This window comes from Hippopotamus amphibius, chromosome 9, assembly GCF_030028045.1.
Source record: "Hippopotamus amphibius kiboko isolate mHipAmp2 chromosome 9, mHipAmp2.hap2, whole genome shotgun sequence".
Classification (NCBI taxonomy): Eukaryota; Metazoa; Chordata; class Mammalia; order Artiodactyla; family Hippopotamidae; genus Hippopotamus; species Hippopotamus amphibius.
In genome coordinates, this window is record NC_080194.1 from 120,466,899 (window position 1) to 120,481,009 (window position 14,111).

The 14,111-nt window shown below is 39.7% G+C and overlaps 1 protein-coding gene across 4 annotated transcripts in view; it reads right to left on the reverse strand.

Annotated features, from left to right (window-relative positions):
* Positions 1-2,301: 2,301 nt before the first annotated feature.
* The window catches only part of REXO5 (RNA exonuclease 5), a 37,689-nt gene continuing 25,879 nt past the window's right edge, over positions 2,302-14,111 (reverse strand). For 2 of the 4 annotated variants that reach the window (XM_057695543.1, XM_057695540.1), the window contains exons 14-20: positions 12,629-12,733; positions 11,992-12,129; positions 8,977-9,069; positions 8,113-8,329; positions 7,696-7,883; positions 6,674-6,792; positions 2,302-3,814 (exon numbers count right to left, since the gene is read on the reverse strand). In XM_057695543.1, the coding sequence (XP_057551526.1) occupies positions 3,736-3,814; positions 6,674-6,792; positions 7,696-7,883; positions 8,113-8,329; positions 8,977-9,069; positions 11,992-12,129; positions 12,629-12,733 (939 nt within the window). In that variant the 3' untranslated portion in view covers positions 2,302-3,735. The remainder of the gene's footprint in view (positions 3,815-6,673; positions 6,793-7,695; positions 7,884-8,112; positions 8,330-8,976; positions 9,070-11,991; positions 12,130-12,628; positions 12,734-14,111) is intronic. The other 2 variants (XM_057695542.1, XM_057695541.1) reach the window with 1 other exon arrangement.

The window sequence follows — 14,111 nt, forward strand, 5'->3', positions numbered from 1 at the left end:
TCATCTGGGGTGGTGCTGCTGAAATTGCTAGTATATTACAATATAGAGCTATAAAATAATTTAGTATTAGTGTAAGATAAGACAGAAGAAGACAGACACAAGGCTCTTGTACACATGGACTTAAATAATAAAGCAGCCTCCTTTACTGGGTAAGTAAAGATAGATAGATAATTGGATAAAATCTAAATATTTGGGGGAATTTACATAAGCCAAAATAAATTCCAGGAGGAATAAAGGTATATGTGTAAAAAATTAAATCATTAAAAAATATATGTATATAATATACACTATCAATGGGTATTAAATTGGTCTCTGACTCAGTCAAGACTTCTTAAGCATAAAAACAAACAGAAAAAACCATGAAAGACAAGAACAAACTTCTAAAACTTACTGCCTTAAACTAGAAATGTTTTTGCAATAATTGGCAAATGGACACTATACTTAATGTGTAAAGGGACCTTAAAATCCACAATGGAAAATTCATTATGGAACAGACAACAGAAACATGGGCAAAGGATATGGACAACTCTGAAGAAAAACAATTGGCCAGAAGCTTCAGGAAAAAACAGCAGGTGACAACCTAAAGTATTTAAATAAACAGGAATTAAACCTATAATGAAAAACTTTATTAAATTGATGAAGATGTAAAACAAATCGATGCTAGCAAACCCAAGGTAAAAACTTTACTGGAATTTAAAAAACCTTCACTGTTCATACTTGTTAGCCCAATAATTTCACTTCTAGAAATTTCTCCTCAAGAAATAATTATCTGTCAAAGATGAATGTGAAAGGATATGACTGGCAGCATCATTTGGGAACAACTTCAGTGCCAACCATATGGGACTGTTTTAGAAATTATGGCACACATCAACATGTTGGAATATTATGCAGCTATTAAAAACTTTTTGAATAGTGGAAAAAGTATGATAGAAGATCGTAAAATAGTGGCAGTCATTGACTCTGAGTGATGGGATTAGAAATGATTTTAACTTTCCTGGATTTTCAGGTTTCCATTAATGGATTTCCTTTATAATAGGGAAGAAAATTTACAAAAAGGGGGACAAAAGGAAATGAAAGCGACATGGCAGAATGTCCTACTAAACAACCCCACTATGGATGAGGCAGCCAAAAAGCTGGGGAGTAGTATGTTCAAAGCCTAAACCAAGTGTTCTGTGAAAACCCTTCGAGCTGCTTTTTCCCCCCAAATGAGAAGCGGCTTCTGCAGCTGCCTTGGCAGCTCTGCATTGGCTGCCTAGAAGGGTGTGGGAGGAAAAATGCACAAACGCACTTATGAATGGAATGTGTGTTTTGCAAGAGGCCAAGTTGGCAGCTTTGGCTTCCAAAAGGTGGGAGCATCAGCTGAAACAACAGTGTGTGCAGACTGGGGCCTCAGAGACCTTATGGTCCAGGCCTATCTCTGCAGAGTTCTAGAGTTGGGGGCCCATGGGGAATCTTCCACCCCCACCCATCCAGGAAAAGGAATGGCCTTGGCTGTTCTAGGAGCAAAGGGAGTGAGTGCTCTTGGCACAGGGAGCCTTCATCTGCTCTGTGATTCTGCAGTTGAAAGATGATCCTCAATAAAATGTAGCCTTTCCCTGATTCAATTCTCCTAACAACCTTATGAAGTAGGTACTAATGTTGCCATATTTAAAATGGGGAAACTGAGGGAGTTCCCTAGTGGTCTAGTGGTTAGGAATCCGTGCCTTCACTGCTGTAGCCTGGGTTCAATCCCTGTTCGGGGAACTGGCAAGCCGAGTGGCGTGGCCAAAATAAAATGAAATGAGGAAACTGAGGTTCAGAGAGGGAAAATATTTCATACATATCCCACTATTTGGTCAGTTTCCACAAACTGAATCTCTGAATATTCATAATAATTCTTAAAAGTAGATACATCCTCATTTTATACAGCTGTGGAGATAGACTCCAACAAGGTTAAGTGACTGGCCCAGGAGCAAAGCCTGAAGTGCCAACCTAGGCAGACACTTATTTTGTGTCTCAGGACTGGGGTCTCAAGAGGTAAACCAGAAGCTAAGCTCCCACAGCTTTGGAGCTCAGCTGCAGTGGGAAAGAATCCAGCAACAGTGTTTCAAGATGTTCTGAAGGCCTTGCGGCTGAGGTGAGCAGTACACCTGGGGAACTTTACTCTTTACAAGGGAACTTCAAGTCGCAGTACCTCAATCCAAAAATCAAGCTCTTCAGTTCTGGCTCCTGGTTCCCAACTTCCAGACAAGTTGCATTTAAAGGATTAAACACTGCCTCAAATGCCCAACCTTGAGAGTTAATTTTAATATTTTTTCCTAGTTATAAAAGTAATATATGCTGATTTAAAAAAAAAAAAACTAGCCTACATACAAAAAAGCATTTGGTAAAATCAAACCTGCCAATCCCACTAGCCAGAGATACTGTTCATATTTTGGCATATAGCCTTCCAGGTTTTGTTCCAAGCCTAAACATATCTTTGTGTAGTTTTTTCTACTCAAACGATACTATTCTGTAACTCTCCATGCTTTATACAACCTATACTATAAATGCACAATCTCATCTTCACAACATTCCTATAAGATGCATACCATTATTATGTACCAAGCACAGAGATGTTAAATAATTTATAGTAATTCAAGTTTACAAAACTGAAAATTAGGAAAGCTGGAATTCAGAGTCTGGCAGTCTGGATCCAGAGGTCTACTGCTGCTTATTGTAGATCTCTTTCACTAGAGATTTTACTTACACACACACACACACACACGTGTGCACACATAATTTTTAAAAACAGCTACCTACAATTCCATTGAATAACCCTATGGCATCTCTCCTCCATACATGGTTTTGAGAAAAGTATCTTATTACTGTAGGATAATACTCTTGGAGTGGAATTGTGGAGTCCCAGTGTAGGGAGTGATTTAAAGGTTTTTTGGAATGACACATACTGCATATTACCCATTAGTTCTTTTCTGGAGGGCAGCTAATATTCCTCTCAGTTTTGGAACTGTGTGTGCCTATGCCCATGTCCTTTCCAAGACAGAATGTTGACAATTTGAGAGTTGACTTGAAAAAAAAAAAAAAAAAAAAGCAAAGGCTTTTACTAAAATTAAAGCTTCTACGGGGGAGCTCTGGTGTGATGGAGGCATCTATTGGTAAAGGGTAACACTGCAGTCTCACTCTGAAAGGCAGGAAGCATTCCTAAATGAATTGAAAGGGGGATTCCTGGGTTGGTTAAAAGCTACAAAGTCTTCAACTTTCCTCTGGTGGACCTGCCAGATTTTCAGTCAGCCTTTTTCCTTCAATTTTACAACAGCCATCAATAGAAAACAGTTTGCCTTATAGAAATTTGCTTCACAGATGTTACAACTTTGACAATACATAATGGCTGGGTTTTCTCCACAGAGAAGTCACTCCTCCTGGTTTCCTTACCTATATACAGTATACCATTTAATAGGAGCGCTACATGAAATGAGCACCTGCTACAATACCTGTGTATAAACCCACCAACACAAAGAAAATACAAACTGGTTTCCTCCCCTCACCTTAAGATAAGGAATGTTTAATTTTAGGCATTTATTGAAAATTTATATATGCCATATAAATGGACTGGAGTCCTTAAGCTGGTACAATGTTTCCACAAACTGTCTGCTACATAGAGAGCTCTGGCAGCCTCTGGAGTGCCTGCAGCCTTACCATTTTCTGCCATTGCCCATGAGGGATTAAGAAATGGCACATGGAAAATGGTGGGCAGACTCACAAAAACATGTTTGGGGTGGTGCTTTCCTCTTCTTTTACTCCCATCAGTCCCAGGCCACAGAGTGATCCATGAGTGCTGCAACAGACAGACAAGGAGTAAAGATAGTTTTGTCGACAGGGTTGAATGAATGGTTATGAACTAAGGTAGAGGAGAAAGGTGGTTTTTTTTTGATATGTCTATGTGCCACGGGGCAGGGGGCAGGCAGACAGACAGCTTATGGAAAGCTGCCTGCTGAAAATGGTTCAACAGAAAGAATATCGGCTAGTCCCAGATGCCTAGAATCAAAACAGATGTGAGCCACATCTCAACTAAGGGTGAATGATCTCAAACTAAGACAATTTCTTCAATTATAAAGAAATATTAAATATTTAAATTACTATCTCACAGGGCTTTTGTGAGGACTACAGACAATAACAGCTAACATGTTAACATATATGGAGCACTTACTGCCTGTCAAGCAGTAAAGACTTTGTATGTTTTCTCATTTAATCCTCCAAACAGCTCACGTACCTTATGTAGGTACTGATGTAGATACAATTGTTATGTCCACTTTTCAAATAAAGAAACAGGCTTATAGGCATTATATAACTTGCTCAAGTCATACAACCATTAAATGACAAAACCAGGATAATAATGACAGTCTGTTATCCGAATCCTTTTAAACTGCTATTAGAATTTTATTTGTTACTTAAAACACTTTTGTAGCACCTATCATGTGCCAGGCACTGTTTGAAAAACTTTACAAAACGTTGACTTCTAATAACATATGTTGTAAACAACTCAGCACAGGGCTTAGAATTTAGGAGTCACCCGGTACATATTCCCTGCCACTCTGTAATGAGTATTCATGGAATTGGGTTAGAGGGCTCCAAGCCAAAGGCAAAGGAGGCAGAAATGAGCAAAGACAAATACAGAATCTGTCTCTACCTGATGTCTGAACTTAAGCTAACAAGCCACAGGACAAGCCACGGGCCTTTTGGCTATGGAGGACTGGAGCTTTGAGTGCTGCAGAGTGGCTCTGGAATTAGACACCATCAGAATTCAGATATTAATTGTGCACTTACTAGCTGTCTGGGCTAAGGCAAGTTGCTTAACCTGAGCCTTTTTCTCATTTTGTTAAATGGATATTCAACAACCTTAACCAAAGCTGCATATAAAACTGATTAGCGATAGTTGACACTTACTAAGGGTCTGATGAGTTACAGCAATTATTAACATTTTCAATATTAATTTTAGCAGTCGCCAGAAGTATAAGCATTAAGAGCTGAGTCAGGCTCCCAGCACAAGAAAACCTACTCTCCTTGCTACTCCTTCTTCCTGAGCCACTTTTACCCTTTCTCAAGTGTTATCTGCTGGCATCATGGAGACAGCCACATAGATGAGGCCCAGAGAAGTCAGTCAACACAGCATGCTTATAGTCTGGGGAAATACTTGCTCCGGCTGCTGGGTTTGATCATTATGACTACATTAATCAGAGTGTAACTTTTAAAACAAAGGAGTAATATCAAGTTTTGTTACTACAGGATTTGCTGTTTCCAGACTTTTCTCCTGACTTGCCAAATATTCCTTAGGACCTTTGCCTCAGTCAGAACCTAAGCCTTTTTGCTCCCTGACCCAATGCTCCCTCCTCTAAGCCCTCATCCCCTGAGAACATCCCAGCTACTTCCGGAAGAAGAAAGCTTTGGCCGTCTCTTGGCTTAGTTTTCCTATATCCACTTGGTACGTGAAGACGTCCCCATTTTACTCCTACCTCCATATACTGGCTCTGAGAAGTTTTGTCTAGGCAAGTTCATCCCTCAGAGTCCAAACTCTTAACCCAAAAGCTTTCTTTTTTTTTCGCTCTGGCAATTTTTGGTCACTTTTTAACCTCTTCCCGTTAAGTCTACCCATAAGCCTGTTTAAAGTCTAAGAATTTTTTTCCTTCTTTTGCTGTAAACACCTAGTACTTATTTCTGTTTCTCAGAGACAGTAATTCTCTCAAACTGCCCAGCAGGTAGCCTGTTTCACTAGTGGCCCTAATACGTGTTACAAGAATTTTATGACAGGAAATTAACTCCTGATCCAAGCTTCAAGGCCTGAGGCATTCATGTTTTGCCACCTGGGACCTTGGGCCTGTGAAAGAATCCTAGAATGTCAGAATTTTAACAGACTTTTTAGAAATAATACAATCCAGTGATTTTCAAACTGCTTTTTTCCAAAAAAGTCCTCTTTCCTTCTTTCTCCTCCCCCAACATACACATTCATTCATATACCTACTCACCTACTTTAGAACTGCTCATCTTTATGCCTCAGTAAAGATTTAACATCAATTTTTCTTTTAAAGAAAGGGTTTTATAGTTTCAAAGCATTTGAAAATTACTGATTTACTCCAAATCCCTCATTTTACCAAAGGGAAATTGAGAGCCACAGTGGGAAAGTGGCTTGGCCACTACTCATCAGAGAATACAGGTGATACAGCTGGGACTGGACCCAGAGTCCTGCTCCAGTATTCCTCAGGCTTAGAATCAGCAAAACAGACCCTATCTCTTAAAAGTTAATAGAAGAGGTAAAGGGGAAAAGGGCAGGGAAGGCAGGAACACACTCCTGATAATGTGGGAAAGGTAGGTTCTGGTCACATTTAAGCCTGGGCCTTACCCTAGAACTTCTTAACCATTTTCACTCAAGTGCCTCTTGTTCCAGAGAGGCTGCAGGACCTTAAGACCTCTGCCTTTAAACTGGGATGCGCTGTCTCCTTGAGGGACCACTAAGTGTAGCTATGGAAAAGCAAATATGTGTAAAATGGGAATACAATACCTATCTCTTAGAACTGTGAGAGTTAAGAGATGATTCATTTCAGTTTTCATTTGTTGCCTGGATGTCAAGAAAAGGCCCTTCTCCAAGAAAAACTTAAGTCCAGATGTCAGAATCATGAAGGGATAACCCTTCAGTCCTTACCTCTTGGTTCCTGGCAGCAGGATGAGGCAGAGGGTGCCTGAGCACAGGCTGTGGTAGAGCTTTCCTATCTTCCGGCCCCAGCGCCAGGCTGCTATCTTTGGGTGGTCTACCTTCAGCATCTAGGATCAAAGCCAGATATTGACATTCAGTCAGAGTACCCACTGCTCACTTTTGGAGGGACTGCAACATTCCTCCTCAGCTCTCAGGAAAGGCTCTCTACAAATCCTCAAGTCTGAAGCCAGAGTCTATACTGCAGGGTTCCCTGTCCACCCCAGCATCCCCAGGCCTCAAAGTCAGTTTAGGGCCCTGAGTCAGGGGAACCAAATCACTAAGGAGAACTATAGTCTGGCCTCTGCCATTAAGTATCTTTGTGACCTGGGCAAGTCACTCACCAGCTCTAGTCTCTACTTCTCATCTGCTAAGTGTGAGACATTAGACTAGGGCAGGGTTTCCCGAACTTAAGCCATTCACCTTCTATCTTCACCCTTCTGTTGTATATTCCCTAATGGTTTTCTTTAAAGTGAGTCAATTTCCTCTTTCATCTAAGTAATACTATCCATGAAATCACAGGTTCAATGTGGTGGTTGTATACTTTAATGAATGTTAGAAAAACAACTTCATAACAATAAAAGTGAAAAAAAGAGGCCCATCTATGACCACCAAAAGTCATCTGTATATGTATGTACTATACTTCAGGAAACCCTAGATCACTAAAGACTTGTCCAGCTCTCTAACTTCCTGTATAAGCTCCTCAAGAGCCAGCTGGAAAACCTGATTTTAGAAAGTTTGGAGGGGGCAAAAGTATGAGAGATCCTGGAGAAAGAAAGGTGTGTCCAGGGCTGGAAGATGCTGGAGAGTGAATTAAGACTTGTCTCAGGGCAGGAACAAAAGATTGAAGCCTTAAGTGTCACTTAAGCATCACTCTTGTGACTAATTTCCATAAACATCAGAAGGCTAACCCCCAGGGCCAGCAAACCTACCCCTCCCCTCTAGCTCCAGGATACATTCATTAACTCACTCACCTGCAAGGCCTCCTGCTCCAAGGGGGGAGGTAGGACACGAAGCCCTGGGGGCCTTCTTGATTCCGGAGGTAAGCCCCTGAGCCATGAATGGAGGTGCCAGGGGGTTAAGGCATGCCTGCCTTTCAGCTTCCAGTCCTTGCCTGTGAGAGTGTCGAGGGCCCTCTGGGCACTGCCAAAAGTTTTAAATCCTGAAAACAAGAATACCCCCTTCTGTTACTAAGGACCAAAACAAAAACAAAACTGATCACCATCCAAGATGTAGCCCAACCAGAGCCAAGGGAGAAGGACAAAATCAAGAGATGCTGAGCTGCTCCAGCCCAGAAGGGCTTATTGGGTGAACATTTCCTTTCTCTGACCTCATGTCATCACCATCTCTAATCTCCTTCCCCAAGGCTATATTCGGTGGCATAGACTTACTCAAGAAACAGTATTTTTTCTGCTTTCCACTTTTAAGATCTTTAGGCAAGATCACAGCTTCCAGGCCCAGGAAGAGGCTGGACTGTTGCAACAGGTGTTCTTTGAAGGTTTCGCTCACTCCAGACAGGTATATAGTACCTCGGTTCTCAGAATCTCCTTCCAGCTCATTCACAAGGGTGTTACAATCAAGGGTGAGCTCTGTCACAGGCCTTTGCACCTAACCCAAGGAAATATGGCATTAGTGGTAGAAAAGTCATCACTTCAAACCCCAAGCCTATTACATGCTAGCAGGTAGCTTAATTCTGCAGTTTCCTTATCTATACAAGATGGCTAGTGATAACTGCTCCAAAGGACTATGGTAAAAACTTAATAGATAAATAAATACAAAATGTAAATATTTTTGAGTAAATAATACTCTCTCTTCCCTTTTATTCTCTCCCCCACCACCTGCAAGGGAAATCAGTTCTCTGCTTTCTGTGCCAATGAAATTCTGTTTAATTGCATAAGGAACATCAAAATACCATTTGATTCCCCTGAAAGCTAAAGGGCAACCACAAAAAAACCACCCTGAATAAACCATTTGGGGTCTAAGTAGTGGTAAAGAGTACAAGGAAGAAGTCAATGTAGCCCAGGCTGATTTTGACAAAAATGAAAGCTATTATGTCTTAGGTCACCACTGTAAGAAAGCCAGGCTTGGCTGAAGACTTTCCATAACAGAAAATCTTCTGCCTAAGCCTCTTGAGGGTGCTTGTCTAAGCTGTTATATATCTTAGTGCTGTAAATAACAGGCTTGGGTAAATACAGGTACTGAAAGTATAGGGTTGAGTGAAGGGTACTACTTCATGCTTTCTCTGGCAACCTTACCTTGATGCAGGTACCTTCTACCAGGGTGCCATTCAAAGACTCTATGGCCAGCTGGGCAGCTTCCAGGACTTCGTATTGTATACAGAGATGTGGCTGCAGAAAAACCAAGATTTCCTTACTTTTGTTTTCCCAGGCTCAAACTGCCAGAGAAGGGGCTGGGAACTGGGTCCACCTAAACTATAGTGGCCAGGGCCACCAGAATGGATGTCTTTGCTGTGCTGGGTAGACAGTGATTGCAGACTATCAATTTTAAGTGGAATCACCATGGTTCAGGACCTGGTTTCTCAGAAAATAATCTTAATTTGTCACTTAAAATTGCAGCCTTCTCTCCCTGCGTACTATGGGGAAAGCACTAACAAATTCTTTACTACTCAATTTGCTTTTCATACTATTTATTATTAATCACTAGAGTTATCACTGCAAGTTACAGGTAGAGATTCCCATTTGTCATATGAGCTTAATTTTAGACAAGCGGCTTTCCTACAAGCTTGGGGAGGGTAGGTTCTTCCACTAGATTTGCATCTTCAAGTTGACTGCTTTTCTACTTGATTAACACAGAGTTGCTAAACCTACATGATGATCTGAGCCATAGCATCATCATGGAGATTAAAGTGCTCCTATGGAAAAGTTTCATTTTATTGGACTTGGCAATGATTTCCTGAATATGACACCAAAGGCACAGGCAACAAAAAAAAAATAAGTTAAACTTTATCAAAATTAAAAAGTGCATCAAAGAACAACCATCAACAATGTCAAAAGGCAGCAGAAAGAATGGGAGAAAATATTTGCAAATCACATATCTACTGAAGGATTCATATCTAAAATATATAGAGAACACCTAAAACTCAACAACAATAAAAATCAAAGAACCCAATTAAAAAATAGGCAAAGAACTTGAATAGACATTTCTGCAAAGAAGATATACAAATGGCCAATAAGCATACATGCTTATTGAGATGCTCGGCATCATTACTCATTAGGGAGATACAAGTCAAAACCATTAGATACTACTTCACATCCATTAGGACGGCTACCATTAAAACAAAAAATGCCCCCCAAACCAAAACAACAACAAAACCAAATGTCATGGAAATTCCCTGGTGGTCCCGTGGTTAGGACTCCAAGCTTCCAATGCAGAGGGCACAGGTTCATTCCCTACTCAGGGAATTATGATCCCACATGGGGCACATCCAAAAACAAACAAAACAAACAAAAAAACAAATGTCAGCTGGAATATGGAGAAGTTGGAACCCTTGGCATTGCAGGTGGGGACGAAAAATGGTGCAGCTGCTGTAGAAAACAGGATGGCAGTTCCTCAAAAAATGAAATAGAATTATCATTTAACCCAGAAATTCCACTTTTGTGTATATCACCCAAAACAACTGAAAATAGGGACTCAAGCAGATACTTGTACATCCATGTTCATTTCACAGTAGCATTATTCAGAATGGCTAAAAGGTGGAAACAATCCAAATGTTCATTGATGGATGAATGAATAAACAAAATGAGGTATAATCATACAATAGAATATAATTCAACCTTGAAAAGAAATGAAATTCTGATACACACTACATCATGGGTGAACCCCAAAGACATTATGCTACGTGAAATAAGCCAGACACAAAAAGACAAATGTTGTAGGATTCCATTTACATGCTATACACAGAGTAGTCAAATTTATAAGACAGGAAATATAACAGTAGTTAATAGGTCTGGGGGAAACGGGACTGGGGAGTTAATGGGCACAGAGTTTCAGTATGGGATGATGAAAAAGTTCTTGAGAGAATGTACTTAATAACACTGAACTATACTTTAAAATGGTTAAAAAGGCAAATTTTATGTATACTTTACAAAAAGAAAGAAAAAAAAAAGACAAGACTTAAAGGAAGGAGTTACAGTCCCTTGACATACCCTTCCCATCCCTCAATCTATCTTCCCAGGGATGATCTTTTTATTTCTATTTTTAGATGTAGGAAAGACAATAAAAGATTTGGGGAAAGCACATTTAAACATCTACGATTCTGCTCTTAGATCACTTTGGAGACTTTAATTTTTGCTTCACTTTAATAGTTTCTAAACTTAACAGTTATTAGTTATATTAAATAGCTATTTACACAATAGTTTAATGCACCAGATTAATAGCTGCCTATGTCGGAATTCTAAAGGTGAAAAAATTTACAGTGAAAAGTCTCCCCCAACCCATTCCCAGTCACCTAGTTCCTCTCTGCCTAGAGGCCTTCATTGTTCCCAGTTATTGTATATCACTCTACAGATATTCTCTTATAAGTTTTTATTTTCAACTCTTTTCATGGCTTCCTGTCTCTATGTAATGTTGTTATTGCTTCATATAGTAACTTTAGTTTTAATCTGACTTCCTACTACGACCATGAAGATAGAGGCTTACTCATTACGTCCTTTAAAAAGTATGAATTTTTTTAACCATATACAAATATTATTTCTTAAAAAGTAAAAGTAATTAAACTATTGGGTTTTTATGTAAATAACAAACTAATAAACAAAAACTTACTCTAAGAGATCGGAGAGCTAACAACAACAACAACAAAAAAGCCCTGCTCCTCTGGTATCTTAACCCAGCTATGAGCCTACTTTGGATTTAAGCCCTACAGACTTCCCAACACATGGAAACTACTGCTCTTTTTGAAAGGGCATTTTACCATTTAAAGTTGAAGTCACAAGCAGGAAGCCCATAAGCTACATTAAACCAGATGACATATTTTTTGTCTGGCCTACATGATATTTAAGAAAATTGAAGCCAACAATATGAAAATTGGCAGATTTCCTGATTCTCAAAACAAAACAAAACAAAAATCAGATCTGGAAATACTGGGCACACATTCTTGTGGGTCAACAATGTTCCCATGAGACAGAGTATGTCTCCCACTCTAGTTGGTGCGAGTCAAGCTCAAATCACTAATATTTGAATGGCCCTAGAAGGCATCTGCATTTCCCACACTAGATTAGAAGGTCAAAATCCAAGTTTTCTTGTCTCATTACCTGATGGGTTTCAAGAATAAGACTCATTGACTGGACTGGACCAAAACTCTTAAACAGCCTCTTCAGAGCCCTAAGGTTACAATTTTTGCTAAATGGCCCAGCATAGACAGTTGACATCTCTGCCCACTTGATCCTCATCTATAAGAAAAACAACAGAATACAGTGAGGAGGTGAATTTCAAAAGAGAATTAAGTCAAATCTAAAGAAATCATGAAATCAAAACATGGGATAATTCCTGCCAAGGAATTTCTTAACACAAACACTTGCCAAATGTACAAGGATTTGTATACAGTGATTCCACTGCATCATTATTTGGAATAGCAAAAATTTATAAAGTGCAAATGCTGAAAATAATAGATATATCATATAATGGAAAACTATGCAGCACAAGGGAAATAAGATTATATAGTGTTATGAACAGATGTATACGACATGCTGTTAGAGGAAAAAATAAAGTTGCAAAACAGTATATAGTCTGATTCCCATTTTTATAAAAATGCAAATGGTAATAAATTGCACATAGAAAAAATTTAGAGAAATATATGGTAAACTTAATAAAGTATGTATTACTTTCCTTAATGGAGGGAGATTACAATAAGTCATCAAATAAATCATCTAGCAGAACCCATTCACTTACCCTTTTGTTCATCTCCTCAGTGAGGCTGGGTGAAAAGGGTTCAAAAGAGAACTGCACGATGCTGAAGGGAAACAGGGGGATTTCCACTCTAGCCTGTTCAAGAACCTGCAAAAAATAACACAGCCAGGATGAGGCAGGAACCTAGTAGTCTACTGTGGCTCATGGAGGTGAGCCACAGTAATATAAACAATGGTTGTCTTTTTACCCATGTTAAAAAGCAATATGATATGCGGAATATAGAAAAATGGTACAAATCAACCGTTTTGCAAGGCAGAAATGAGACAAAGATGTAGAGAACAAACATATGGACACCAAGTGGGGAAAGCAGGGAGGGTTGGGGAGGAATGAATTGGGAGACTGGGATACCAAATTGTACACTCTGAATATATGCAGTTTATTGTATATTAAAACAAAAACAAAAACAATATAAGGCTGACTTCAAGGTCCAAAAGAAAATGGTGACACCACACAGCCTTGTAGAAAAATCATATAATCAGGAAAGAGAATAAACAGAATCACATATGACCCAGATATTTAGCATTACTAAGAAGTGGACTACTATAATCCTCAAATTACCTGTAAGTCAAGAAACAAGTTAAATTCTGCAAGCTTGTGAATAAAGAGAGGGAGAAGAGGTGCAAGAGACTCTGGGGGGAAAAAAATCAAGGGGCATTGAAGACTTAGATGAAACAAACAAAATCAGCCCCAGAAAGAAAGTACAACAAAATGCCAAGATAATGAACACAGCTCACAACTTTGATAGTTCAAACACTTAACTACAAGGAAGAGACTTGACAGCCTCGAGAGGCAGTGCTTCTGGGGAAGAATCAGATATACAGAGAAGATGCAACACCCTGTTGGAGACACTGAGTGAAGGAAAAGAAGGAAATAAAGAAATCAGGAGGGAAATTAACGATCCTGCAGAAAAAAAGACAAATAAAACAAATACCAATCCCTCCCAAGAGCCTTATAAACTTCTTATTTTTCCCAGCACATCTTTTTCAAAAAACCCCCAATACTTTAAGGAAAGAAAAAAAAGAGCATGACAGCAGCAAGATAGAGTACAAGGAAGCTATAGGCCGTCAGTTTTCCACAGACACCGAGTTAACACTATATAGTCCAAAATACCTTTGAAAGAAATCTAGAGACCAGTTGAGAAGCTACAGCACGCTGAGACTTCCTAGGTGGCACAGTGGTTAAGAACCCTCCTGCCAATGCAGGGGACATGGGTTCAATCCCTGCTCCAGGAAGATCCCACATGCTGCAGAGCAACTAAGCCTGTGTGCCACAACTATTGAGCCTGTGTGGCACAACTACTGAAGCCTGCGTGCCTAGAGCCCGTGCTTCACAACAGGAGAAGCCACCAAAATGAGAAGCCCGTGCACCACAATGAAGAGTAGCCCCTGCTCGCTGCAACTAGAGATAGCCCATGTGCCAATGAAGAGCCAACACAGCCAATAAATAAATATTAAAAAGAAAAAAA